A 26,276-nucleotide genomic window follows, 5' to 3' on the forward strand; every position below is an offset into this window, starting at 1 on the left:
TGGGTATGCACTCTGCTGCCTTATTCTAGGTGTCCAGACACCCATGTCATGCCTAAGCCCCAGAGCAATCCACAGACTAGAGGACGATAGGTGTTTATCTACCTAACTCACATATGGGTCTCTGAGCCAGCCCCGGGCCCATTCAAAATCTGGCTGGACGAATAGGTGGGGCTCACCTTATAATTTTTAACTCAGTGGTTAATTTTCTCACCTTCATTGTGGGAGACCGAGGTTCAATTCCCCCTCTGCCTGATGGGGAGAAAGGATTTGAGCAGGAGTCTCTCCCATCTCAGGAGAGTGTTCTAATCACTGAGCTATGGGATAGTCTGATGTGGATAGCTCCCTCAATCTCTGCTGCCGAAGTTGTTCCAATTTGGTTCAATGACTAAACTGTCACTGGAGCAGAGGAACTGGATCCCGGCCCACCCATTTGGGAACCCTAATCACCAGGCTACAGTCTCCTTCTCCTTCTGGCCCAATGACTCTTTATTTATCCAAAATGGAACAGCTTCAACAGGAGAGATTGAGGGAGGCCCACATCAGAACATCTTATAACTCTGTGATTACAGCAATTTCCTGAGAGGTGGGGAAGACATACAGTCAAACCTCGCAATAACGCGCCCCGCCATAACGCGAAATCGTATATAACGCAATCATAGGTTGGCTCCGCTTGAAGGCATAATACAGTACCAGTGGTCCCCAACACCATGGCAGGGGAGAGAAGCTGCAGCCCCGCACCTGCCGGGGACAGAGAACTCCGAGGCTGCGGGCGCTGGTGCTTTCTGTCCACAGCAGGCGCGGGGCCACAGCTCCTCTTCCCTGCTGGGCACTGGGCACTAGGGGCACTAGGCACTAGGCGGTGCACATCAATGCACCGCATTGGGGACCACTGACTTAAACTGACCGGCTTGAAACCCCACTATACCGCGACCCCGCATTTATCATGATGGAAGTTTTTGGACCCCAAACATCGCGTTACAGCGGGGTTTCACTGTATGTTCAAATCTTTTCTCTGCAGGCAGAGGATGTAATTGACTGTGGATCTCCCATATCCCAGATGAATACCCTAACCACTGGGCTAAAAGTTACCATGTGGGTGTGTGATGGGGTGTCCAGCCTACAGAAGACTAGAAGGGATTAAAGTGGCCATGTAGGCCTATTAGCTCCACAAGCTGCAGCTGGAGGAAGAGCCAGGGAGCAGGGAATTGATTGCAAACAGGTTCAGCTGTGCAGGAACAGGCAGGGCCTATAAAGCCATGAAGCTGGGACTATATAGCAGCTACTACTGGGAAAGGGCAGTCAATCCCTAGGAAGAGGGAGGAGTGTTTGGAGGCTGCAGGGATGTGGAGGCTGCACTCACTCCATGGGAGGAGGGTTTAGAGATGGTACACCCAGAGCAAGGAGGGGAACCAGGATTTGTAGGAAGCAATCCAGGGAAGGAGCAGTGAGGATTGGGAGAGGAAAGCCCAGAACTGCTGAGTAGAGGGTCCCTGGACTAGAGCAGTGAGTAGGCCCGGGTTCCCCTACTAGCCACTGAGAGTGTGGCAGAAATCAGACACGGGGCAGCGAATTGGAAGACTGCCTGGGTCACTGTGGGAGCAACAGATGTTGGACCATATCAGGGAATTTTTGTACCATAAAGTGTATGTGTATAACCAGTCTGAGGCCAAAAGAGAGAAGGGGTTTCAATTGAATTCAATTGAACTCCCCACAGCTTAGCCCTCTTGTTTTTCTGTTTCTGTGTCTCTCCCTTTCTGTAAGAAACATGCAAGACCAAGCTGCTAATTGTGTTAACACATCTTGAGACAGAAAGTCTGTTCTCAAAAACAACTCTAATTGTTCTTCCAAAAAGAACACAGCTTTTAACTTGTTTGCTATGTATGTTAATGTGATTAAAAGAAGGAATATATGTGAATGAATGCTTGGTTTACATGAATGATCAGGGAGGTGCCAGCCGAGGAATGCAGTATCCATCGGCTGAAGAAGGCGTCAAGTGGGAACAACCAGATGATCCCCGGAGGGCAAACTGGAATCCACCCAAGTGCCCCCGACCCCCATCCCCGCCAATGGAGGGCTGAAGACTCCGAAGAACAAGATAACACTCAGACATTCAGTCATCAGGGATGTGCCACCTGCTGTTTGATAATCACCTCAAACAAACATCAGCAGGATGAAGCAATTCCCATAGACTTGTATAAGGACAAAATCGTATAAGAACAGAACCAAAAACTTAGGAACTTGGAGTCCAGTTCTGCAACCATCCTCCAGGAATGTCAGATGCACATCTGATAAGGACTCTGCTCCCCTCCTCGTGTGTTCTCAGTGGTAGAAGATGACAGAACAAGGAGTAATGGTCTCAAGTTGCAGAGGGGGAGGTTTAGGTTGGATATTAGGAAAAACTTTTTCACTAGTAGGGTGGTGAAGAACTGGAATGGGTTACCTAGGGAGGTAGTGGAATCTCCTTCCTTAGAGGTTTTTAAGGTCAGGCTTGACAAAGCCCTGGCTGGGATGATTTAGTTGGGTTTGGTCCTGCTTTGAGCAGGGGGTTGGACTAGATGACCTCCTGAGGTCCCTTCCAACCCTGAGATTCTATGATTCTATGTAGGCTACCTGGCCAGTACTCTGCCACGAGCAACATCTAAGCTGGTAACTATAACAACTGCAGAACTTGTATGAATGAGTGTGTGAATGATTAAGGCATAGTAGTGAAATAATATTGAATTGCATACCCTGATTTCTGTCTCTTTTTCTGTATTTACAATAAACCTGGGATTTTTCCTTATCCCTCTTATAAGATCCTGTTGGTATTATTTTATTAGTGTAACACAGAGAATTTGGAGAACTGTACCTGGAAGAGGGGGGAACACTGAGGCCACGTCTATACTTACCCGCCGGGTCGACGCGGCGAGTTCGACTTCTCGGAGTTCGAACTATCGCGTCTGATCTAGACGCGATAGTTCGAACTCCGGAAGCGCCGCGGTCGACTCCGGTACTCCACCGCGGCAGGAGGAGTTGCCGGAGTCGACCTTGGAGCCGTGGAGTTCGCTTCCGCGGCGTCTGGACGGTAAGTCATTCGAACTAGGGTAGTTCGAATTCAGCTACGTTATTCACGTAGCTGAATTCGCGTACCCTAGTTCGAACCAGGGGCTGTGTGTAGACCAAGGCAGAGTGACCTAGCTGGAAGGCTGAATCATGAAGAGGACACTGGTCCCTGGGACAAGAGAAGAGCTGCAGAGCAGAGAGAGACATTGTGACAGTGTGCAACCATGAGAAGGGGTGTTGACCTTGAGAGCTAATCCCCAGAGTAACTAGGAGGAGACACCAGACAAGCGGTGGGTGGAGCTCCCCATGACAGGGTGATGGCAGCACTGGCACCACCACTTCCTTCTCCTCCTCAAGCAGTTTTGTGTGGAATGAGGCAGGCCCCTAACTCATTCTCCCAAGAGATGACATAGCCACCTGACTCCAGAACAGGGGTTCCTGGTTGTGGATGGCTAAGCAGAGGTAGGTGTCTCCCTGCAACTTGAAGTTAGGTGCCCTCTCCACTAGAGGGGAGGGGCTTAAGACAGTCCCCTCTATCATCTACTGTCTCTCCCCATGCATTGTATTGTGAGTTTAGGCATCTAACTCCAGTTTTCTGGATTGCAGTGTTGTTCCTTTGATTTCCTAGGCACCTAAAAGTTAGGAGTGTTGCAACAACTATGTCCCTTTGTGGATCTGGGCCTCAAATACCAAGGCAATGAGCATGGTCTAATGCCTATATAGTCAGAAGCAAACTATTTTCTCTGCTTGCTCATGGAGGCTTGTATCCCCTGAGCTACTCTCCTTTGAGGTTTCTTCATTTATATAGCCTGGAAACTGGTTTGTTTTTCTATTCCAGACCTCACATAAACCTCATAATAATACTATTTATTCCATTCCTGTTCTTAAATAAGCTGCATATTTTTACTATTTTATATTTTAATTCCATTTTCCAAGGGAGCAGCTCTCTAAGAAAGATCTTTGGTCTTTTCTGTTGTTGCCTCAGAGGCCTGCCCTCATCATACAAGCTGGTTCTCAGTATTTTTGTAGAGCTCCTTTCGCTGCAGCAAAGAGCATGGGTGTAGAGTTCCATCTGCATGGATCAGCTTGCGGAATCTGGGCCTTGGTGTCTGTGACACCTGCACTTGTGTAGGCCACTACCCTTTCATATACCCTCACATTTGCAGCCTAAGAGCTGATTTTTTGCAGGGTTTATATTTCTAAATGAGCCTCACATTATCATTGTGATTCTATCCTACAAAGGAAACAGTCTCCCCTGAGAAATATCAAATATTGGAGAAATCTGTTCCTGGGGTGCATAGTTAAGAGAAGAGCAGTGGCCTGGTAGAGTGCTGGCCTCTCACAGAAATGCTAGGCCTTTATGCATAAGGAACAGCACTGTACTTCTTCTCAGGCCGGGGATATTGCTTTTCTGTAGCAAAGCCATGATCTTCATTTGGAAAGACGCAAAGTTTCAAGAGCAAAAAGGAGTATGAAGCAAAATGACAAAATTGTCACCCCTTTCAAGGACTTGAGTTGACACCAGCCTACTTCCACCTCTGTACCTTAATAAAGGAAGTAAAACAATGGTACTACAATACTCCAGTGCTAATGGTTTGTAACACAACCTACAGTAACCTGGCTGGTTTTTTAGACAATCACTAGAATGTGTACAGTATTTTTTTCGTTAGAAGAGTTTGGATGCTCCTGATTCTCCACAGGGAGTACAGGTCAACTCCATTTTAGGAAAGGCCATTCTCTGCCCATTTTTTGTTTGTCCAATGTAAAACTAATAGAATTGAGCTCTCCAGTCACTACTGCGATACATACAATAATGTGATAATTACTGGTCTCTCAATACTGTCCTAATTCCTTTGATTACTAATAAATTCTCTCTCATGAAGGTTTGACTTTAGAGCTTTTCTTTTAAGCAAACAAGTCAATTAGAAAAGCTTTCCCATGAAAAATGAATAACCTGATTCACTGTCCATACTGGTACCTTTTCGGTTCACCAAGCACATGGCAATATTTCTGTGGTGCACACACTATTGCTGAATTGTGATTGAACTCCCTGTGCAGGGACAGATGGCATTTATCTGAGCAGCAGCTGAATTAGCACAACTCAGCTATCACCATCTCCTCAGCACAAGCCACTGAAGCAGAGCATTTTAACTGGTAATTGATACCCATATTTAGGCTAGGTAGAGATGAAAATGTAGCAGTGTTGACTGTTCCTTAATATTCCAGTTGTTTCCTTAGAAATATAATCAAAAAATTGTTGTAAGGCCAATGTTTGTGACGCATCGATTTTAATATTCTTCGGAAATCTGTAGTGCAGGGGGGAACCTGTGAATATGTTTGCCAAGTATTTCTATTGTCTGTGATCACAGGTTGTGGGCTTTTTGGTATATCTGTTCTCATAATCTCCAATTTAACAAAATACTTAAGCATGTGCTTAACTAAGGGCTAGTCTACACTGTCAACACTAAAGTGCTGTCGTGGCAGCGCTTTAACATGGTTGTGTGGTCGCGGCACAGCACTGGGAGAGAGCTCTCCCAACGCTCTTTTAAAAAACAGAAAACTTCCACAAGGGACATAACTCCCAGCGCTGGGAATGCTGCGCTCAGGGGGTGTTTTTTCACATCCTCGTGTGAGAAAGTTACAGCGCTATAAACTGCCAGTGTAGACACGTGTGCATAAGGCAATTCCCATTCAGTATTCAGCAAAGCTCTTAAGCACATGCTTAAGTCCTGTTGACTTAAACTTAAAGTTCATCATGGGCTTAAGTGCTTTGCTGAATAGAGATGGATTTAGTCACATGTTTAAGTCCTTTACTTAATCAGGCCTTACTATGTGGTACTTGCGTTATGAGCCCAAACACGACCAAATGAGTACAGCCCAAGCAAAAGGGCCAAGACTATTGAAACTCTAAAACTGAAGAATGGAGTTCTCAGGGCCAAAGATAAAGTAAAGGCTCAAGACATCTGCACAATAGTAATCTAGCTTTCTGGCTATGGAAGAGAGGAGTGTTGTAGTAATTATGGTGAGTTTGCCATCTAAATTAATGCAACAGTAGCCTGCTGTTCCTCTCCTTTTCTGGTTTCTATCAAAGCAGATATGGGCTCAGTGGCCATCCTTTATAGGTCCAGTGACCCCACTCCATATGGCCAGATAGCTTATCTGGGGTGTGCACAAGGGAATAGGGGGTCTCTGCATCCAGCACACAAACATTTTTTAAAATTTCCTATGAAAAATTAAAGGTGTTTTTGACCATCTCCATAATTAATACAATATGCTATAAAAATTAGTACAAACATTGAAACTTGCTAGCAAGTTTATGCTAATTCCAAGGGAAGTATCAGGAGTTCCTTACTTGCCTGACACTCTGGCAGATAGTGCTAATTAACCTCTCTAGTTCATCTCCAATAGTCATAGGTAAATCATAGGCTGGAGATATGTCCTTTACCAGTGGTTACTAACAGTGCCCCATCTTTTATATGCCATATATCGCTGGACTCCTCTGCCTAAGGAAGACACAATTCAAGGTAAGGGAGGTGACTGCAAACAAGAAACAGAGGGTTTCTGTAGATTCTTTCTTTTCTGTTTAAGTTTACCTGAGCCCATTTCTCTGTGCTGGCCAAGTTCCACTCAGATCAGGACTAAGGTTGGGTGGAAGTGGCTTATGCTATCTCGGTGCTCTCTATTCAATGCCAGGCTGCCTGCAGCCCTAAGGGACTGTTCTGGCAGATAGAAACATTCAGAGCCCAGCAGGGGTCCAGTAATGCATGCCACATCTCCCCCCCCCCCCCACCGTTCTTTGGCCATAGCCTCTACCTCTGAAGCTGTGAGGAAGGGGCGATAGCGTTGGTTCCATTTCACCAATGATCTCCACTGTAGCTGGGGATTCCCAGGTGGTTGGATATACACTAGTGGAGCAGCACAAAGGACCCTTATCACAATTAAGAATCAGGCCTCTCATCTTCTTACAATATTGTAACCTCTGGTGGCTCAGCCAATTAAAGAAAATGTTGATTTCATAAATGTAAGAAGGGAGCTGCATTGCCTCATCCTTGTTATGCCTTCAAGGGCACAGTTGTGTGAACAAATGTTATCAGTATCACTAAATGAAATAGGATTGGCCAGTGGAGTAATTATTTTCCCCTTCCCCCACCATCCTTTCCTCCTCATATGACCTGGAATCCTGGCAGTACACAACCTGACCTTGAAGCTGAAGTTAGACACGTCTTGCTGCCCAGAGTGAGCCCAGAAGTATAAAGTGAGTAAGTAGTTTAACTAACTCCTCTTGCATTTTGTTCTCCACAAACAGTGGCATTTAGAATGGGAAGCTTATTAAAAATGAATTCAAAGCACCATGCATGGTGGTGTAATTTGAATATAATTTACTGATTTGCATAACTATTCAGACAGCAATGACAGCAAACTGTGTCAGCCCACTATGCGGCTGCTTCAAATGGTGACACTTAAGTAGCACTTTAAATAAATAAAAATAAAATCTGGCAGAATCATAACAACATTTCTACAGGCACCCTGCAGAGAAACCACCTTAAATTGTCTGTGTTGTCTGTAAATGTCAAGAGTTAGCAGAAATGTTGTGTCTTTATTTACACATTAGATACAAGTTTTCTTGCTATATGGTGCAGCAGATCAGCTTCTTAGAGGTGATCAATATCCACCACTCACTCGCTTGTTTGGGACTCAGCACCTCTCCGGAATAGACTCCCTGGGCCCGATCCTCCGCTGGTCACCCTCAATGGAACTATGCCAATTTGTACCCAATGAGCATCTGTCCCAGAATTTTTTTTTCCTTTGGACTGTTTGACCTTCTTTACCATCTTTTCACCCTTCTCTTTCTTTCAGTGTAAGCTGATTTTGAATTCATCTAAAAAGATTAAATTTTATGCAGGTTCATGGATCAATGAATTTATGAAGAGAGAAATGCAATCCTGGCCTCTTTGTTCATGATAATGCATGTTAAAATTAAAAGCAAAATTAGAAATATGGTTATTGATTTCTGGAGATTTGTTTTAACCTTTCAGATGGAGTTGGTTTAACTGGCCCATTAATGTAAATGGGAAAAATTTCCCAATAACTTCAGTTGGCTTTGGATCAGGCTTTGTATGACACAAGTGAAGTGTTATCAGGTAACAGAATAATTCTGTTCTTTTTTAACCCCATTTTTATCACTTATGAGGGTCTATTTATTGCAATAGCATCATTATCAAGAACAGCTGGTTAACAGTTTGAGTTCAATGTATGTAGCGACATCATGATTAAATTATCAAAACAAGCATAGCTTGAGTAATGTCACATTTTAGTTTTCTAAAGACTGAAAGGTCAAGCATGGCCACATACTGACATTTTATTCAAATCTGTTTTATTGTTTGCTATTTAAAATATAAATATATACATTATCTGTGTGAACTTTAGCTATGGCTCTGTGATGCCTTTCAAATGTCAGCTAGGATCACATGGTGTGGTAGTTAATACCAGCAGTGACTGGGCTCCAATATTTAATCTAGTTCTATTTCTATTTCTAGAAATATCACTTTTCCTGTCTGCAGCCCTTCTAGCTTTTCCTCCTTTGGAAAAAAACACATGCTTCCTAATATAAACTATAAATATAAAAGAATCAGAAATCTGTCCTCAGCTACATTAATACCTGACTAAGAAAATAGTGCTTATAATGACGACTTCTTCTTTAGCAATTAACTCTCTAGCTTCTTTAGTCCTCTAAAGAGAACTTCTTTTTCTAAAATAAACTATTAGTAGTGACTGCAAGATACTTCAGCTTAAAGGATAAAGTGGTTTGTACTTTTAGAATCACAATTTGAATCTCCTCTGAAATTTTCAGAGGCGTGAATATAATGGTTTCACCTCCCTGCAGATCACAAACTCACTATCCCTAATATGACACCATTAGAACAGACTGAAAGAGCCTTCTGCCAAAAAGTCAGCTGTCCTGGAAAACCCTGCCCAAAAAGAAGGTGATCACTATAGGTCAGATGTGAAGCTGCTGATGAAAGTAGCATGGGGAGTTTTTGCATGTGTGGATATATAAATTTTTAAAAGATCTGATTTACAATTTTCAAACATTAATATTAGAGATGGACCCAAACTATAAAACCATAATCTTTGAAGAAGTTCAGATCTTTGAGCTTTAGAACAGTGTCTCCATATTTATGCCTGTGTAAATGAGAGCAGGATTTGTTTTAAGGCCTTTAAGTAAACATTCTTCTCCTTCATAATAGTCCTAAATGCAGCTAATCATGTCAGGTCCTCCTTAAATGCAATGAAGAATCCTTTGAGCTGGTTCCTAGTGGGTACAGTAACTCCTCACTTAAAGTCTTCCCAGTTAACGTTGTTTCGTTGTTACGTTGCTGATCAATTATAGAGAACATGCTCGTTTAAAGTTGCGCAATGCTCCCTTATAACTTTGTTTGGCCGCCACCTGCTTTGGCCACTGCTCGCAGAAAGAGCAGCCCGTTGGAGCTAGCTGGTGGGGGCTTGGAACCAGGGTGGACTGGCAGCCCCCCCTATCAGTTCCCTACTCCCCTAAGTTCCCTGTGCAGCAGCCTCCCAGCAGGCTATCAATTGCCAGCAGGTCAGCTGTCCCTCCCCCCACTGCCATGTGCTTCTCCTGCCCTCTGCCTTGGAGCTGTTCCCAAGAGCCTCCTGCTTGCTGTGCAAGGGAGGGGAAGTGGGGGGCTAATATCAGGGTGTCCCCCTGCTCCTGCCCCCCGCTTGCCCCATCTCTGTAGAGCAGGGGAGGGGGGAAACACCAGGTCTCAGGACAGAGGAAGCTTGCTGGCAGCAGCTGCTGTCAACTTACTCATCTACTTAAAAAGGCAATGTACTTAGAGTGGCATCAGTGTACTTAAAGGGGCAATGAGCGTCTCTCTCTCTCTCTCTCTCTCTCTCTCACACATGCAGGTTGTATGTGTGTCCTCAGTCTGTCATGCTGTTTCCCCTTCCTTCCATTTGTGCTGCCTTGTAGAGTGTGAGACTACAGTAACAATAATGTGTTAACCCTTGAGGGCTCAGCCGAGTGCTAGTTCATCATTTAGCAGTACGGCATTCCCTGGGAAATATCCCACCCTCTGACTTCGCCACCTCAACCAAGCTTCACAATAATCATTGCTATGTACAGTATTAAATTTTCTGTTTAAAACTTATACTGTTTGTGTTTGTTTATATATATATATAGAGAGAGAGAGAGAGTGTCTTTTGTCTGGCAAAAAAAAAAATTCCCTGGAACCTAACCCCCGCCTTACATAAATTCTTATGGGGAAAATGGATTCACTTATCATTTTGCTTAAAGTCACATTTTTCAGGAACATAACTACAACATTAAAGGAGTTACTGTACTACCAGAATTGCTTCAATGGCTTCAGTAATTTGTCACAATGGGATTTGATCACTTAACATTGTATGCAGTATAGCTGATTTTTCTAGTATTCAAATATCTTTTAAAAAAAAATAGACTTCAGAAGATTGGATACAAGCAGTTGAGCAAATCTCTCTCCGGAGAGACTACAAAAAGGCTCCTAGCCTTCTAGGTAGCTGCTGTCGATTTCCCTGGGGGTTTCAGGTTATCCACTGGTTAAGAACCATTGTTCTAGAAAAGGTAGTTCCAAATTGGTTCTGAGGTTTGATTACTCTTGTCTAGTGTGAGGTGATACTGTAATGGAAGAACAGTGACAACTACATTTAGTTCTGAAGAAAGCTGTAAAATTTATGTACAGACTTAAAACTGTATGCTATGTTGTTTAAGCAGTATTGCTCCATTGCAGTGTTATACTTATCCCCACACAAAATTAACTGCTTTGGGGTGGAAATAGCTGTTCAATATATGCTTACTCTACAACTCATTGTATAGTGTGGATTACTGATCAAAGACTGAAGAACCCTCATGCAAGAAATGTACTTAGCAATAATTGCTCTGCTCGGTGCTCTTGTATCCTTCTCTGCTGGAGAATAGTACTTTTGCCTCCTTCAAGCATTACTACAAGTGAAAATGACCTTGGAGTTGGTCTCGTCCTGAAGGTGTTTTTGTGCCAGTAGCAAATCCCACTCTCCAGACTTTTGAGTGTATTCCTGATCGTGCCAGTGGCCCAGGAGCTTGGGTAAGTCTCAGTCTTTCTGAGTCAAGTCCTGTGGTGATATAAAAGGCTTGCTCACAGGCATCAGCCAATGTAGCCATCTCTGCTACAGATTTTACAGACTTTTATCCCACAGGCAATTTTTTACATTGATCCCATTGCTCAAGAACATTTCTTGAATATATGCACTGACAATCAATTGGTCATAATTTTCAACTCCTCTTTCTTTTACCCATATTCTTATTAGGCCACATCTTATAAACATAGTCACTTTATGACTCATGACAGCACTCCTTTTAAGATTTCTTAATTTCACTCTCACGTTTCAGGAGTAATTTGGAACCTTTGAAAACCAGCTTTCTTAAATTCAGAATATATCAAAGCTTCCCAAATTGGCTTTCATGAAATACATTCTGAGCTTTACCAGACAATTTTGCAATCAGTGCGGACGCTTTCCTCAGGAATCTTATGAACTTCACCTAGCTTTTCAAAAGTGAAGTACTCTTTTCAGTGCAGTCTGTCTCTTTGTTTGCAGGACACAGCTTCTTTGAGTGGAGGGAGATGTTGGTGACTCTGGATCTTTCCATGTTTTCCTAACAGTTCCAGATTGTAGTTCCTCAGCCTCTCTGTTCCTCAGTTCCATGGCTCACTTATAGGCATCAGCTTCCTGTTCCTTCTGCTCCATGGCTCTCCTATGGGTGGCTTCTTCAGCTTCCTGTGCAGCAGTTGCTGCTTTCATTTCATTTCTGCCTGCCACATCTGATATTAGTATTCACATTCTTTTCTGCTGCCTCCAATCTGGCCATCTCTAACTTTGCAGTTGTGTCATGGCCGCTCATTTTTATGCTTTACTGTTTCTATTTCCCTCACCTGAAATAAGGTAACTATCTCCAGCCACCACATGTGAGATGCACTTAAAATCACTGTAACCAGGACTCAACATATAAACTGCATTTAAAATAACAAAATATGTATATACCCAGCTCACTGTGCCAATTTAACCTTACCCAGTGTACAATCTGGACTGTTGAACAGTTGAGTCCCTTCAATTCTCCAATATGGAGGGGGGGGTGCTTTTTATACTGCTGCGCTGTGAGAGCAACCACGCCTGGTCTGCTCTCTCACAGCCTCCAGCATGTAAATGACTCCCAGCTATACTGCATGAGTGCTATGGCCAGCCACTCTTGAGTTACACTGCAGACCAACACCAGCAAATTCCCATTCCCAGATCTTCTCCCAGAAATGTGTGTCTTCTACTGCCCAGCCCTCTCTTGGACAATACAAGCTGACAGTCTGTCATTTTATTAACGGGATTTGTGCATATAATTTTTTATTATCTCAAATGGAGTTTGCCAAACACTTCAAATCCAGCACACACTGCTTAAGATAAAACAAGTTTATTAACTACACAAAGATAGATTTTAAGTGATTACAAGTAATGACACATAAAAGTTCAAATTGTTTCTTTGTTTCTGAGGGATTGTAGCTGCTGGGGGTAGAGAAAAAGGTAGGAATAACATAGGGCGTATATTTGCCATTCTTATATAGTTTTTCCTTTTCTTTGAGAATCATCTCCAGCTGGGGTTCAAGAGATAGAAAGTCTGTGGGGATGGGAATCTCCAGCTGTTTCTTTGAGAAGATGTAATTTTTTTGCTCACACCCTCTTTCCTGTCAGAGTGACCACTTAACCAGGCAATGGTCCATTTGATTTTGTTGACACCTGGCCAAGGCATCAGTTTGCCTTTTGGTTATGAGGCACTGGTTTGTGGATGCTTTTCTAAAGTTGGAACATGTCTCTAATGTCATACAGTAGAATTTTATAACTTTACATACAATGTTGCCACACATTTTACCAAGACAATCAATAATGCCCAGCAGCTTTTGAGTTTTCAAATGATACTTCAGAAAACACACTTTATACAAAATGTATCATAGTCTTGTAAAAGAGGTGAACCGAGGGGTACAGACTGTCACAGTAATATATATATACTTTGTGCTTTTAAAAGGCTAATTTAACAAAACTGAAACAGTTATGAGCCAAATCACCAAGAGAGAGAATTTAAACAGGGGGAAAAAATACTGTTCAAGAACCTTTTACTAAATGCCCCCAAAGCAAAAATCCTACACTCAAGAAAGATGACTTTTTTAAACAGCCTCCATTGGAGGGGAAATGAGAGCATCTCTGTCTTTTTAATAATAAATGTAGAAAAGGGAAATTGGTAGCACCAAATAAAAATTAGGAGCTAGGAATTGTAGGAAATTGATAAGGACAGCAAAAAACCACAAGGAGATATTTATGGCCAGCAGAGTTAAAGACAACAAACAGAAATTTCTTAAGTACGTTAGAAACAAAAGGAATCCTAACAATTGTATTGGTCCATTATTAGATGGAAATGGTAGAACTGTCAATAATAATGCAGAAAAGGCAGAAGAGTTCAATAAATATTTGTCTGTATGTGGGCCAGATGTATTTAATAGGTTTTGGAACACTTTCTAGAAGAAATGACTCTTCAATGTAGAAGACAAAGTGTAACACAATCGAAATGGAAAGAAATTGAAGCTAGATAAATTCACACTACAAATAAGGTGTAAATATCTAGCACTGAGGGTAATTAACCATTGGAAGAACTCACCAAGGAGTTGTAGTGGATTATCTATCCCTGGAATGTATTTATTTATATTAAGATTCTAAAAGCTATGCTCTAGTTCAACCACAGCTATTGAACGTGAAGCAGGAATTAATTCAAGGAAGTCCTATTGACTGTGTTATGCAGAAGGTCAGACTAGATGATCACAATTGTCCCTTCTGGCCATAAACTCTATGAAAAGCATGCGCTTCCTCTCCTCTTTAGTTACAATCCACCAAACTCATAGACTGCTATGAAAAAAATAGCTCCTTTACTACTGTGAGTGTGGGGAATGGCCATACTGTTGGGAAAAGGCCTATGCCTGCCCAGTTTCCTGATAGCCTAATGAGCACAGATGAACTGCATCAGCTTGACCATCTGGTGGGATGCCCCGCCTGATTGGCTGAGGAAGCCAGTAGGCTCACTCTTAAACCCAGCAGCAGCAGCAGTTCACTGGTTTAGATGTAAAATTATATCTATATGACCAACAGATAATCTAGTGAAAAATTACAAACTCTTAAATGTGATATTTGACAAGCTGAATTAACATACTTAAAACTATATCTGAAATATCCTGGGAAGTGGATAAGAAAACCATGGTAACACTGTACAGGGTGCTTATTAGACCAATTATTGAGTATGAATGCCAGGTGTTTGGACTGGGAGCAAACAGAAAGCTGAGAAAACTAGACTCTATCCAAGCACAGGCATTGCGTATCACATGTGGTACCTTCATTACTATGCTTCTGTGTGTACTACTAATAGTAACTGGTAAAATGCCTATCAGAATGAGGCCCCTAGACTAAACTTTTGGTCCAAAGTACGAGGTAATAGTGAAGATGACAATCTGAAGCGAATATATAATGATTTTTGGGAATTAAGTGGAGGCCAGGTAGGATAAAAAAATCAAAATTCTCAGTGTAAATTGGGTACAGAAGGGGATAAAGGATCTTAATGAAAAGACAGGATTGAAAGAGACCAAAATCTATAGCTCTGGGAAAATACTCTTATCCCTGGAAACCATCCACTCTGAGATAGACATGGAATTGCATAATGAAATAAATAAAAGGAGAAGACTGATAGATATTTATTTGCTATATCTTATACATTTTTCTGATAAATGAGAACACTACTGCCAAATATGGCTCCAAAGAGAAAGGAATAGAAAGAATAGGAACAGCTTTCTGCATGCCTTTATTTGAACTCAAGAAAGCCATTAGGCCATAACCAACTTTGTATCCATCTTTAGGCTGAGCTAACAGGGATTATGCTAGCACTAAACTGGGTTTTAGATGTGTGGACAGCTTCTGTGTCCATCCTGTCTGACTCCTTATCAGGGCTGTAGGCAAATTACAGTGGTAAGTCTTATAGCAATACTTTATTAAGAATATTATTTCAGCTAACAACTGAACTGGTGCCATTGGATATAACCATAGTGATAGTATGGATCCTGGTGCAGGTAGGGATAGCAGGAAATGAATTGGAGGAAAAACAGGTCAGAAGTGCTATTAATCATGAACAAACTGACTTAGGAATCCCCTGAAGCAAATTAGAATTTAAACACCTAATAAAAAATGAGCTAAGGAAGGAATGGCAAGAACTGTGGGAAAATGAAACACTGAGGAAAAAATTCCAAGACGCATGCCCACTAGCTGACAATGCTGATATAATCCAAGGCACTGAAAGGAAGTACGAAGTGGCTTTATTTAGCATTCTAACACAGAATTGTGGATTAAATAGTAATTTATGCCTAATTAACATGCCCAAAGGTGGATTGTGTGTGACATGTAAAGTCCAGGAAACAATAGTTCATATCCTTTGGGATTATAAAAGTGTACCATGAAAGGAGGTGTTTATATAGAAAACGCAGAGGCCTTGAAGTAACAGAATTTTCCTTGCAACATCTGTCAAGAGTACAAGGAAAATGGGGCCCAGTAGAAAATCTCTTCTGCTGTTCTTTAAGAATAGTGTGAAGGGTGCAAGACTCTAAGTCATGAACAAGACCAAGTACAGTGCATGGCGGTCATAGACTCAGGCAGCAAGTCTGGTATGCCACAAAACTGAAGAAGTTCACTGATTATTCAAATGATTTGTCATGACTGCAATAGCTACTGTGTCTGCTTGTTCCTAGCCTTGCTCCTACCTTGTTCCCTTCTTGCTCCTGTGTCACACTCCGTGCTGCCTCTGTCTTGCCTAGTTCCAGGTAACCTGGTTCTGACCTTGACTCCTATTCTTGATTTCTGACCTCCACTGTGACCTTTGGAATCTGGCTTCTGACCCTGAGCTCAAGCTCTGACCCTCAGCTCTGGCATCTGACTCTCACTGATCTTAGACTCCGATTCCTTGTGCTTGATGCCTGGTCTAACCAGTAGGCCTAATTATCCACATCCCAGCCCCTGACACAGACCAATTTTCCTTGAAAATTCTGCACTCTTTGGATTTCAATGAAACCAAAGAGTTTGGTTATATACAGTAAGACGTACAGTGAAATATACACAAAGTGAAATCCCTGCAAAGAGGGATGAGTTAGGTTCTGCAGGAAAATCTGCCTTACAGAATGGTGTTTCTGATCAAGAGAATTCTCAAAGAATTAGGGACAAATCTAACTATTCTGCTGAATATAATGATTACCATTTCAACTAAATGGTGATCCTACGGCAATACAAATAATAATCCGATTTGTAATTAATGTATGAATTGGACAGATGATACACATGCACAATATTTGCAAATTCAGTGTGTGCTGCAGTATCATATGCATTTATATTCTGAAACAACATCCTGCCTACACAGCAGAGGGTCATTTTGTTTTATTAAGTAAGGTGACATACATTATTAACAGAAATGTGAATAAGCCTCTTTTTCCAAGGCAATCCAAACGTGATTTTTATTCCGCTCTTTATCAAAAACGTCTGTCATGCTCTGTTTGACTCTTGCAGTTGAGTGAGATTGCCACTCGGAGCTGAGGTCAGAGGTAAGCCTTGTTCCCACTTAAAGTGCAAAAACCACAGCCAATTGAATTCTTTAAATTACTGCTGGCAATGATTGCTTTCTGCTGTGATTGACACGTGTCAGATGACTTTGTCAGTTGAGTAATCTGGGCTAGCAACTACTATCAGTGGTTTACAAAGTACAGGCACTTTATACATTAATGAAGAAAGCCATACAATGGACTCCTGTTCACAGACACATAAAGAGAGGGGAAGGAAAGGAAAGATTCAACAAGACCGTGTCAAGGGGCAGTACACAGGTAGAGTAAGAGCAAGACCCCTATGAAGACAACACCCACCAAAAAGGAAGATACTCTGATAATGGAGCATACCTTTGTTTACATTCTAGCAGGAAAACAATCCCACTCCCTTCTCTGTGCCTTTATATAGTGACATTATGATATTTTCTGTCTTATTATCTAGCCCTTTTCTAATGGTTTATAACATTCTGTTAGCTTTATTGACTGCCATTGCACATTGAGTGGATGTTCTCAGAGAACTATCTGCAAAGACTTCAAGAGCTCTTTCTTGAGTAATAACAGCTAATTCAGAACCCATCATTCTGTATGTATAGTTAGGATTATGTTTTCCAATATACATTACTTTGCATTTATCAACATTTAATTTCATCTGCCATTTTGTTGCCCAGTCATCCAGTTTTGTGAGAGTCCTTTGTAACTCTTTGTAGTCTGCTTTGGACTTAACTATCTTGAGTAATTTGGTATCATCTGCAAACTTTGCCACCTCACTGTACACCCCTTTTTCTAGATCATTTATAAATATGTTGAACAGCACTGGTTCCAGTATAGACCCCTTGGGGGACACCACTATTTACCTCTCTCCATTCTGAAAACTGATCATTTATTCCTACCCTTTGTTGCTGTCTTTAAACCAGTTACTGATTCATAACCATGACTGTTTATTTTGTTTAAGAGCCTTTAGTGAGGGACCTTGTCAAAGGCTTTCTGAAAGTCCAGGTACACTATACACTATATCACCCTACCTATGTGTTTCTAATAGATTGGTGAGGCACAATTTCCCTTTACAAAAGTCTTGTTGACTCTTCCCCAACAAATCATGTTCATCTATGTGTCTGATAATTCTCTTCTTTACTATAGTTTTCAATCAATTTGCCTTATACTGAAGTTAGGCTTACTTAATTTATCCTGTAATTACCAGGATCACTTCTGGAGCCTTTTTTTAAAAAGTGGTGTCACATTAGCTATCATCCAGTAATGTGGTACAGAAGCTGATTTAAACAATAGGTTACATACCACAGTTAGTAGTTCTGCAATTTCATATCTGAGTTTCTTCAGAACTCTTGGGTGAATACCATCTGGTCCTAGTGACTTATTACTGTTTAATTTATCAATTTGTTCCAAACTTCCTCTATTGACACCCCAGTCTGGGATAGTTCCTCAGATTTGTCACCCAAAAAGAATGGCGCAGTGTGGGTATCTCCCTCGCATTCTCTGTAATAAAGCCCAATTCAAAGAATTCATTTAGCTTCTCTGCGATGGTCTTTCTGCCATGAGTGCTCCTTTACCACCTCGATAGTCCAGTGGCCCCACTGATTGTTTAGCAGGCTTTCTGCTTCTGATGTACTTTTAAAAAAATTGCTGTTAGTTTTTGTGTCTTTTGCTACTTAATCTTTAAATTCTTTTTTGGTCTGCCTAATAATACTTTTACACTTGACATGCCAGAGTTTATGCTCCTTTCTATTTTACTCACTAGGATTTGACTTCCAGTTTTTACAGGATGCCTTTTTGTCTCTAACTGCCTCATTTATTCTGTTGTTTAGCCACGGTAGTATTTTTTTTTGGTCATCTTACTGTTGTTTTTTTTTAATTTGGGGGATACTTTTAGTTTGAGCCTCTATTATGGTGTTTTTAGACAGTTTCCATGCAGCTTGCAGGCATTTCACTCTTCTGACTGTTCCTTTTAATTTCCATTTAACTAGCTTCCTTTATCGTTGTGTATTTCCCTTTCTTGAAGTTAAATGTTACAGTGGCAGGCATCTTTGGTATTTTCCACTCTCACACACAGATGTTAAATTTAATTACATATGGTCATTATTACCGAGCAGTTCAGCTATAGAACACATTGTGATTGGTTTGCAGATATAAACCACAACATGTTAGTAATGTCATAGTACTGCAAATAGTGACCTTCTTAATGGAGCGGTGTTATTATTTGTTGTGCACACTACATCTCTGGAAAGGGCTTCAAGGTGAAAAAATATGCAGTCAATCAATTGCTGCTGGAACAAAGCATAGGACTTCTGTGTCACATCCTATTAATATAAAGAATTGATGGAATGTGAAAACAGCTATCAACATAGTGCATCCTTGCCAGCAGAAATCATATGAGATAGCTAAATATGATGGCCTGCCTAAAGTCATTACCATTACTTGTTACTGGTGGAATATCCTGTAGCCAGCACAGACAATACGTGGTTATTCTTGAAGAACTAAAATTATATTATTGTGTCTCCTTCTATTCTCTACACATACAAGGCACATCAGTCCTCCAGTTTGATCAAATGCACCGAACGTATTTGTCCCTTGGCGAAGTGACAACACAGTACACAGAAATCAGAAGCATCCTCAGAACTCTCAGTCCCCAGGTTAGGAGATGACTTCGGTGTGCTTTAAATGCCTGATTCAATACCACTTGGAATCAGCAGAAATACTCCCATTGAGTTCAGTGGGCTTTGGATCAGGCTTTTAGTTTCTAGGACAGGGCTCTGGGTGTGAACCATCTGCCTGCTCACCAGTGCAGAGAAGAGACGCTGACAATATCTGTAAAATGGGGATATTAATAGTGCCCTCACTCACAAGGCTATTATGAAAATAAATTCATTGCTTGTGAGTTATTTAAATACAACAATCGTGAGTTCCACAGAAAAGCCCACGAGGAAATTAAGATTTTCATATTCAATGCAGAGTGTGGATGGTGTGCTGTAACTAAGGCATAGGGCCACATGCAGAATGTTGAGGACAGAAAGGAGTAGGGAAAACCCCATTGTATCATAAATTGCATATTTGATTATAATTTATGATAAAACATTCCACCACTGACAAGATTTTCTTCCTTCCGACATGCATTAAGGACCGGTCCTGCAAAGCATACTCATGCAAATGAACTCTTTGACTTTAGTTGGACCATTGAAAAATTACTCATGTGAGTAACAGTTGAGGGATCAAGCCAACAGGGAAAGTTCTGACACATGAGCATTTTCTTAATCAATATATATTTTTAATAGTTTAAATAATGTGCATTCTGTAACGTTTTCTATGACACGGTTTCAGGGTAAGCGAAGCTCATCAGAACCAGTTCCTTATGGCTGATCATGTCAAAATGATGCTCTTTAAATGTGGTCTTTTCCCAGTATTCTGTTTTTGGACAAATTTTTACCATTGGGCAACGAAGAAAATATTGAATCCTCTTTCAGCCGATATATCAGAGTTTCTCTCCTTCTAAGTGACAAAACCCTATTTTATATCATGTGTACTCAGGAAGTAGAGGAGACAGGTAAGGCTTTTATTAGGTTTAAAATGTCCTTTGGTGCTGCCTAGTGTGCATCAGTATAGAATATTGGAAAGTTGGTATCAAACTATTTGATCTAGACACAGGACATAAGACAAATCTGCCTTCAAACCTGTAAAGAGATAAGCAAGAATCATGCAAACGCAAAAACAAAACACAAAGGCATGGAAATATACCAAAAAGATTCAAACCCAATGAAATGGCAAACATGCAAGGTCACAATCATCATTAGAAATGAATGGAAAGGGAACTGAGGTACTTGACCATGATCTGATTAACCCCAGGGCTTCAGAGTGGTGCTCAGAAATGAAAGCATTGTTTTCATTGAACAGATATGAATGTTCTGAGGTGTCTTGCTAACCTCTTTAAATCCCTGAAATAAAAAAGGATTAAGGAATGATTAAACAGAAGAAATATATCCTAGAGAACACTGAAAAGGGCAACTGAAGGATTGCACACTGGGAAGATTCATGGTCGATTGTTGCATTGCAGGAGAGCATGGACAGAGTCTGACAACCCATGTGATCATAAGCAGAGAGTTCTTTATTCATTTCCAGCATGCTCTTATATACAATTATGGCAAGCAATCAAACAGTTGCTAATTGGTTAATTAAATTTACACAGCCGCAGCTGTAACTCCATAGGGTAATTATTATTTTAAACACCTGTTTAACTTATTATCCTATTTACAGTTAGCTGGCCGATGAGAGCGGGCCCAAGGCCAGCCCTTTATACACAGTTCCCAGCGTAATCGGCTCGTCCCAGAAGCCTAAACAATCTCAGCATTTCACATTCTATTCCCACAGTCGATTATTGTCCTTCCACTCCTAACTTCATGTTTTTATACAACCTGCTCCATGGGCATGGAACACCCTTCCAAGCCAGATTTGTCAGACCCCTATCCACCTAAACTCTTGGGGTGAAATCCTGTCCTCGTGTAAGTCGGTGGGGGTTTTGCCAGGCCTGGATTTCACTCTCCAACCTTCTCTGAGGCCCACAATCACAAACAAAACAAATCAAATCCACTCGGAAATATTATTCAAGTTATCTCCCTCTTCTGAGTCCCCTAGCACATGCCATGTTCTCTATCTGCCTTGAAGATTGCCAGCACTCTGGTACTGTATCTATATAGCTCTGAGCACTTTGATGAGACACAATTAGTAATAATAGACTCTGTGTGAGCTCCTAAAAATATTTTGAGGTTAATTAAACTCGCTTGGGCCTGATTCTCATTTACACCTAGGCTATGCCATACCACTCCTGCAGTGCATGGGGACCTTGATGTGGGTGCAATTTACACTCGCACTCACTTTAAGGCTCCTTTACGCTGTCAGATCAGTGAAAATGCAAATGAGAATCAGGATCCTTTTCTTGAAGCTGTGCATTTTAATGAGGATATCAGGTGGGTAAGAAGTACAATTTTTACTGGACTGTTTAAAAATATCTTCATGCAGAAATGAGAATTGTTGTGTAAATACAGAAACCTTCTGAGGTGTCTTAATGAGGTTGGTACGAAGGATGTGATCTGTGAGCCATTTAAGTAATTGGGATTCATTTTATCCTAGTTTATCCACAGGACTATTTTTACAAAACTCAAGGTAACTCACAAAATCACAGGATAAGAGAAATGTAAGCATCACTTACAAGCTTGCTTTATTTCTTGCAATTCCCCATGTACCTCCATGAATAACTAATCTCTGTAAATAACTGTTTGGAGATCAAATGAGACAGAGGTGAGGATAAGAAAAATTCCCACTTGTATTCTTTATAGGATAAAAGACTTATCAAATCACAGCTCACTGGTTACTTCAGATTTACATAATTATTTATACAGTGCACCTGTGTGCTAGGCATTTATAGCCCTTGGTCTTTACAGAGAATATGGCTATCGTGTGGCGTTATTTTCTATATGTCTATACTTTCACTGCTCATGAACATATGGTGGATTGAAGTCTATCAAAAGTTTCCTGTGCATCTATCACTAAAAGTAATGACAGAAGCCCCAGTCCTTGGATCTGGCTCAGCTGTGCTTGGCTTAGTATCAGGGCCGGCTCCAGCTTTTTCGCCCCTTTATTTGCAAAAATGCCAAGCAGCGAAATGAAAAAAAAAAAGGTAAAGCCGCGATTGGCGGCACTTCGGCGGCAGCCCCACCACACCGCTTCATTCTTTGGTGGCAGTTCAGTGGCAGGTGCTTCGCTCTGAGAGGGACTGAGGGACCCGCCGCCAAATTGCCGCCAAAGACCCGGACATGCTGCCCCTTTCCACCTGCTTCCTTAGCCTGGAGCCAGCCCTGCTTAGTACATGTGGGGATAGGGAGATTTAGGCGATCTATGATTTCCTTTGATCCCCATTTCAGTTAGAACAGCCTCAAGGGACTCACCAGCTTGGCAGTTAAGTCAGGTTTAAGGTTGCTTTATACCACCAGTGCAGTGCAAGGCAGCCCTAATGGGGCCAAGGATCCAGCCAGGAGATTTGGGAGATTTATTTGGCAGTGTTTAAATAAAACCATGAAGGATGTTTGTGGATTTTTATCAGATGAATGTCTGTCCTTGTCAAAAAAACTTTTCTGACTAGTTGTAAATGATTTTGGGAGAAGTGATTTTAACTCGATTGCTTCTGGCATCCTGTTGTGTTTTGAACTCAGCATTACGGACCCAGTGTGCAGGCCCTTACAGTACTTATTTGGGTAACTGTCATTGCCCTGAGCAGTCCCATTGATTTCTGTGGGAATATTTATCTGAGTAAGGGATTGCAGGGTCAGGCTTTAACATTTTTTTCTGAAATACAGGCACCTGTTTTTGGTGTGTTGCTAAGATACCGGTTACAGGCAATGCCTGTCTTACATTGTGTATCGTTCGTCCATCACAAGAGACTATAAAGCTCCAGTCATGCAGTGTTACATAAATAATAATAATATTTAATAATATTTCAAACAGAATCTAAACCTCCTTGATATTTCAATCTCATTTTCAGTTACACATTATTTGCAATGTTTTGTCTGCTATGTCTAACTTTGACATTATTATCTTCCCATGTGTCATGAACAGGTATCTGCATGTAACTATATTGCTGCTATGAAGAAAGCTAAAGAACTGAATTTTCACCCTAAAAGCCTCAAAACAGTTATGCATATGAGAGAGCAGGTTGGGTTTAGAATGTTGTTCTCAATTTTGCACTGAACAGATCCAATGATTTTTCAAGTCTATCAAAGGTTTATGTACAGAAATAGAGTTAATGCTACCAATCCTTCCTCTGGGCACTACTGCAATACACATAAATAATAATAATAATTAATAATTGCCTTTTTTATTGAATTACTGTGTGTGCCAGTTGTAAGAGTGAGTGTTTATTTGGCATGTTCAGCATATTTGTTCAAATAGCCATCAAGTATGGTTTCATATAGGGTTATTTTGCCTTCTAGAAGCTTTAACATAGAAGAAGAATGACTAGCACATTTTCTCGTCTCCTGGCTGGCCGCAGAACTGCTGTGCTCTTTGCAACAGTTAGCACAGGGGCCTTAACCACCGGATACCTATTGAATCATCAGAATGTGAGAGCAGGATCCCATGAAAGACGAAAACTCTTTCCTCCAAGGTAAGTCATTTGGGTTAAACCTTCCACTGAGCACCCAGCCCAAGTAGCTGCTGAAGCTCACTGGGGGGACTAAGAGAGAAGGAATTATCCCCCAGCAAACTGCAGAGCAGCTGCAGAAGTCATCATGGCCCAAATGTGGCACCTATGGATGTGGGAAGGGAGGAGCTGAGAATGGGAAGATCCTTGTAAGTTCAAAATCTGAGAACAGGATCTCTCACTAGTAACCCTGGTTTTAGATAGATTCAAAATAGCATGAACAAAGCCTTCAAAACGAGGAAGTGCAGACATGGATGAAAATGTAAAAAAACAAAACAAAACCACACACACAAAGATTGTCAAACCTCAAATAAAGTTCAATTTTGGTTCACATTTCAGGCAAAGGTTCAGGATGGTTTTCATTAACTTATCAGTCCTCTAATTTCTAGGAGCTAATTATCAGTGTAGACTCTACTGAAGGGAAGTTTTTTATATGTTTATGTACAAATGATAAGGTGTTGGCCATGGTAAATACATAGAAGAGACACAACTGCTCTGCCTGAAATATTCCCACAGCAGCTATAAACTGAATGACAGCGCACAGAAGCTAAATACAGCCCTGGTAGGACTAGGTTGACTTCACTGGACTTGTACTAGCTTGACTTTGGCCCTATTTTTGAAAAATGACAATATGGGCCAGTTTCTGATCCCCTTATTCACAGTGACTAACACCATATTCCACAAATAGGCCCCACTGAGGTTGCTGAGATTCCTGTTAGAGCCGGGTGCTACTAAACCAGGGTAAAGATATCACAGTCTGACCCCTTTAAAAGCATTACCAATGCTTTAGCAAAGGACTTAGCCACATCTTCACAGAGCAGTAACTAGGGCATTTTTGCACTCAGGGCGAGTAAGCATATTTGCACCCGCTACCTTTTTTTCCACTTCATTTTTCTGCCCCGTTTTCCCACCCCCATGGCTTTGTGCCCTGGGCAGCCACCTAGCTCACCCTGCCCAGGTTGCAGCCCTGTCACTTCACATGCTACGAGCTGAAGATTTTCTTTACTAGTGGATTATAATACTATACAGCTGTCTTTAAATAATAAGATAATTAAAACAACTCAGAACTATTATAATAGGGCTAGATTTTTTGCAGGTATAAATCAGAATAGCTCCACAGATGTGCACAGAGTGACACTGATTTACACTAGCTGGGGATCTGGTCCACTAACTTTACTTGTACTTCAAGTTTTATCAAAAGCACAACCAAATGAATTCCGAACATTGTTCATGTTCCTCCTATCTCTGCTAGTGCTTCCCACTTCCATTGTAAATATCTTTATGTACTGCTAATGTAATTGGCAGCCAGTGCAGACGATGGGGGGTGTTGATAAGAGCTTGTATGCTTTTCTTTCCTTTCTAAATTTTAATGCCATGCATGTATCAAGCACCAGGCATGCTTTTAAACTCTCTGCTATTTACCTCAACCTTCCTGATCTACTGCAGAGAATAATATCCATCAATGCGTGGTAGGATGACACAACTTTAGTTTAAGAGAGGGAAACAAGCAGACCAAGTAAGAACTCTTTCTGTCCCCTCTCCTTCTGATATGTTCGTAACCTGGCAAAAAGAACCAAGAATTACTGTTTGTTACCATATTAAATGCATTTGTCTTTTTCACCCCTCAGTGCAGACTATCCTGATCTCCGCAAACATAACAACTGCATGGCTGAATGTCTCTCGCCAGCAATATATGCTAAACTAAGGGATAAGATGACTCCAAATGGGTATACCCTGGACCAGTGTATCCAAACTGGTGTTGACAATCCTGGCCATCCTTTCATTAAAACTGTGGGCATGGTCGCTGGTGATGAAGAGTCTTATGAGGTGAAACATTTTTATTACACTGTAATGTTTAGTTTGTACATTATACTTCATGAGAGCTTGTTAGGACAGCACAGATATTTCATGAGAAGTTCACTTTTAAGGTAAATAGCACACCAGAGTGTGTATAAACCACAAACCATATGGGTAATACTGGTGTTTTCTCAACAGGAGGTACAATGAACAGGAAACATCATTAAAAGAACCATCTATAATGTTATCAAGGGTAATGAAGTGTGGGCTCACAGGAACAATATTTTATTTGCTTGCAATAGCTACACTCCCTCCTGCTGTTAAATTCAGTTTGTGGCAAGACTGTAGAAACATGTCACCAAACTGAAATGATGTAGAAATTATATTGTAAAAAAACAAACATGGTAGAAGTGAGAAGAAATTTTCTTCTGAAATATGTGGGATGCCTGGTAGCTAGACACTAGGGCTTTAGGGGCATGACAAATACCAAAGATAGAGACATAGGATTAGGCTATTTTAATTCTGAAATATGAAGTCTGAGA

The 26,276-nt window shown here is 41.2% G+C and overlaps 1 protein-coding gene across 1 annotated transcript in view; it reads left to right on the top strand.

The window, feature by feature from the left end:
- Nucleotides 1-7,241: 7,241 nt before the first annotated feature.
- CKMT2 (creatine kinase, mitochondrial 2) overlaps nucleotides 7,242-26,276 on the top strand; it is a 34,121-nt gene continuing 15,086 nt past the window's right edge. Inside the window, exons 1-3 of the mRNA XM_045021545.1 lie at nucleotides 7,242-7,297; nucleotides 23,729-23,901; nucleotides 25,566-25,764. Of these exons, the coding sequence (XP_044877480.1) occupies nucleotides 23,750-23,901; nucleotides 25,566-25,764 (351 nt within the window). The 5' untranslated portion in view covers nucleotides 7,242-7,297; nucleotides 23,729-23,749. The remainder of the gene's footprint in view (nucleotides 7,298-23,728; nucleotides 23,902-25,565; nucleotides 25,765-26,276) is intronic.

This window comes from Mauremys mutica, chromosome 6 (assembly GCF_020497125.1).
Source record: "Mauremys mutica isolate MM-2020 ecotype Southern chromosome 6, ASM2049712v1, whole genome shotgun sequence".
In the NCBI taxonomy this organism is placed as follows: Eukaryota; Metazoa; Chordata; order Testudines; family Geoemydidae; genus Mauremys; species Mauremys mutica.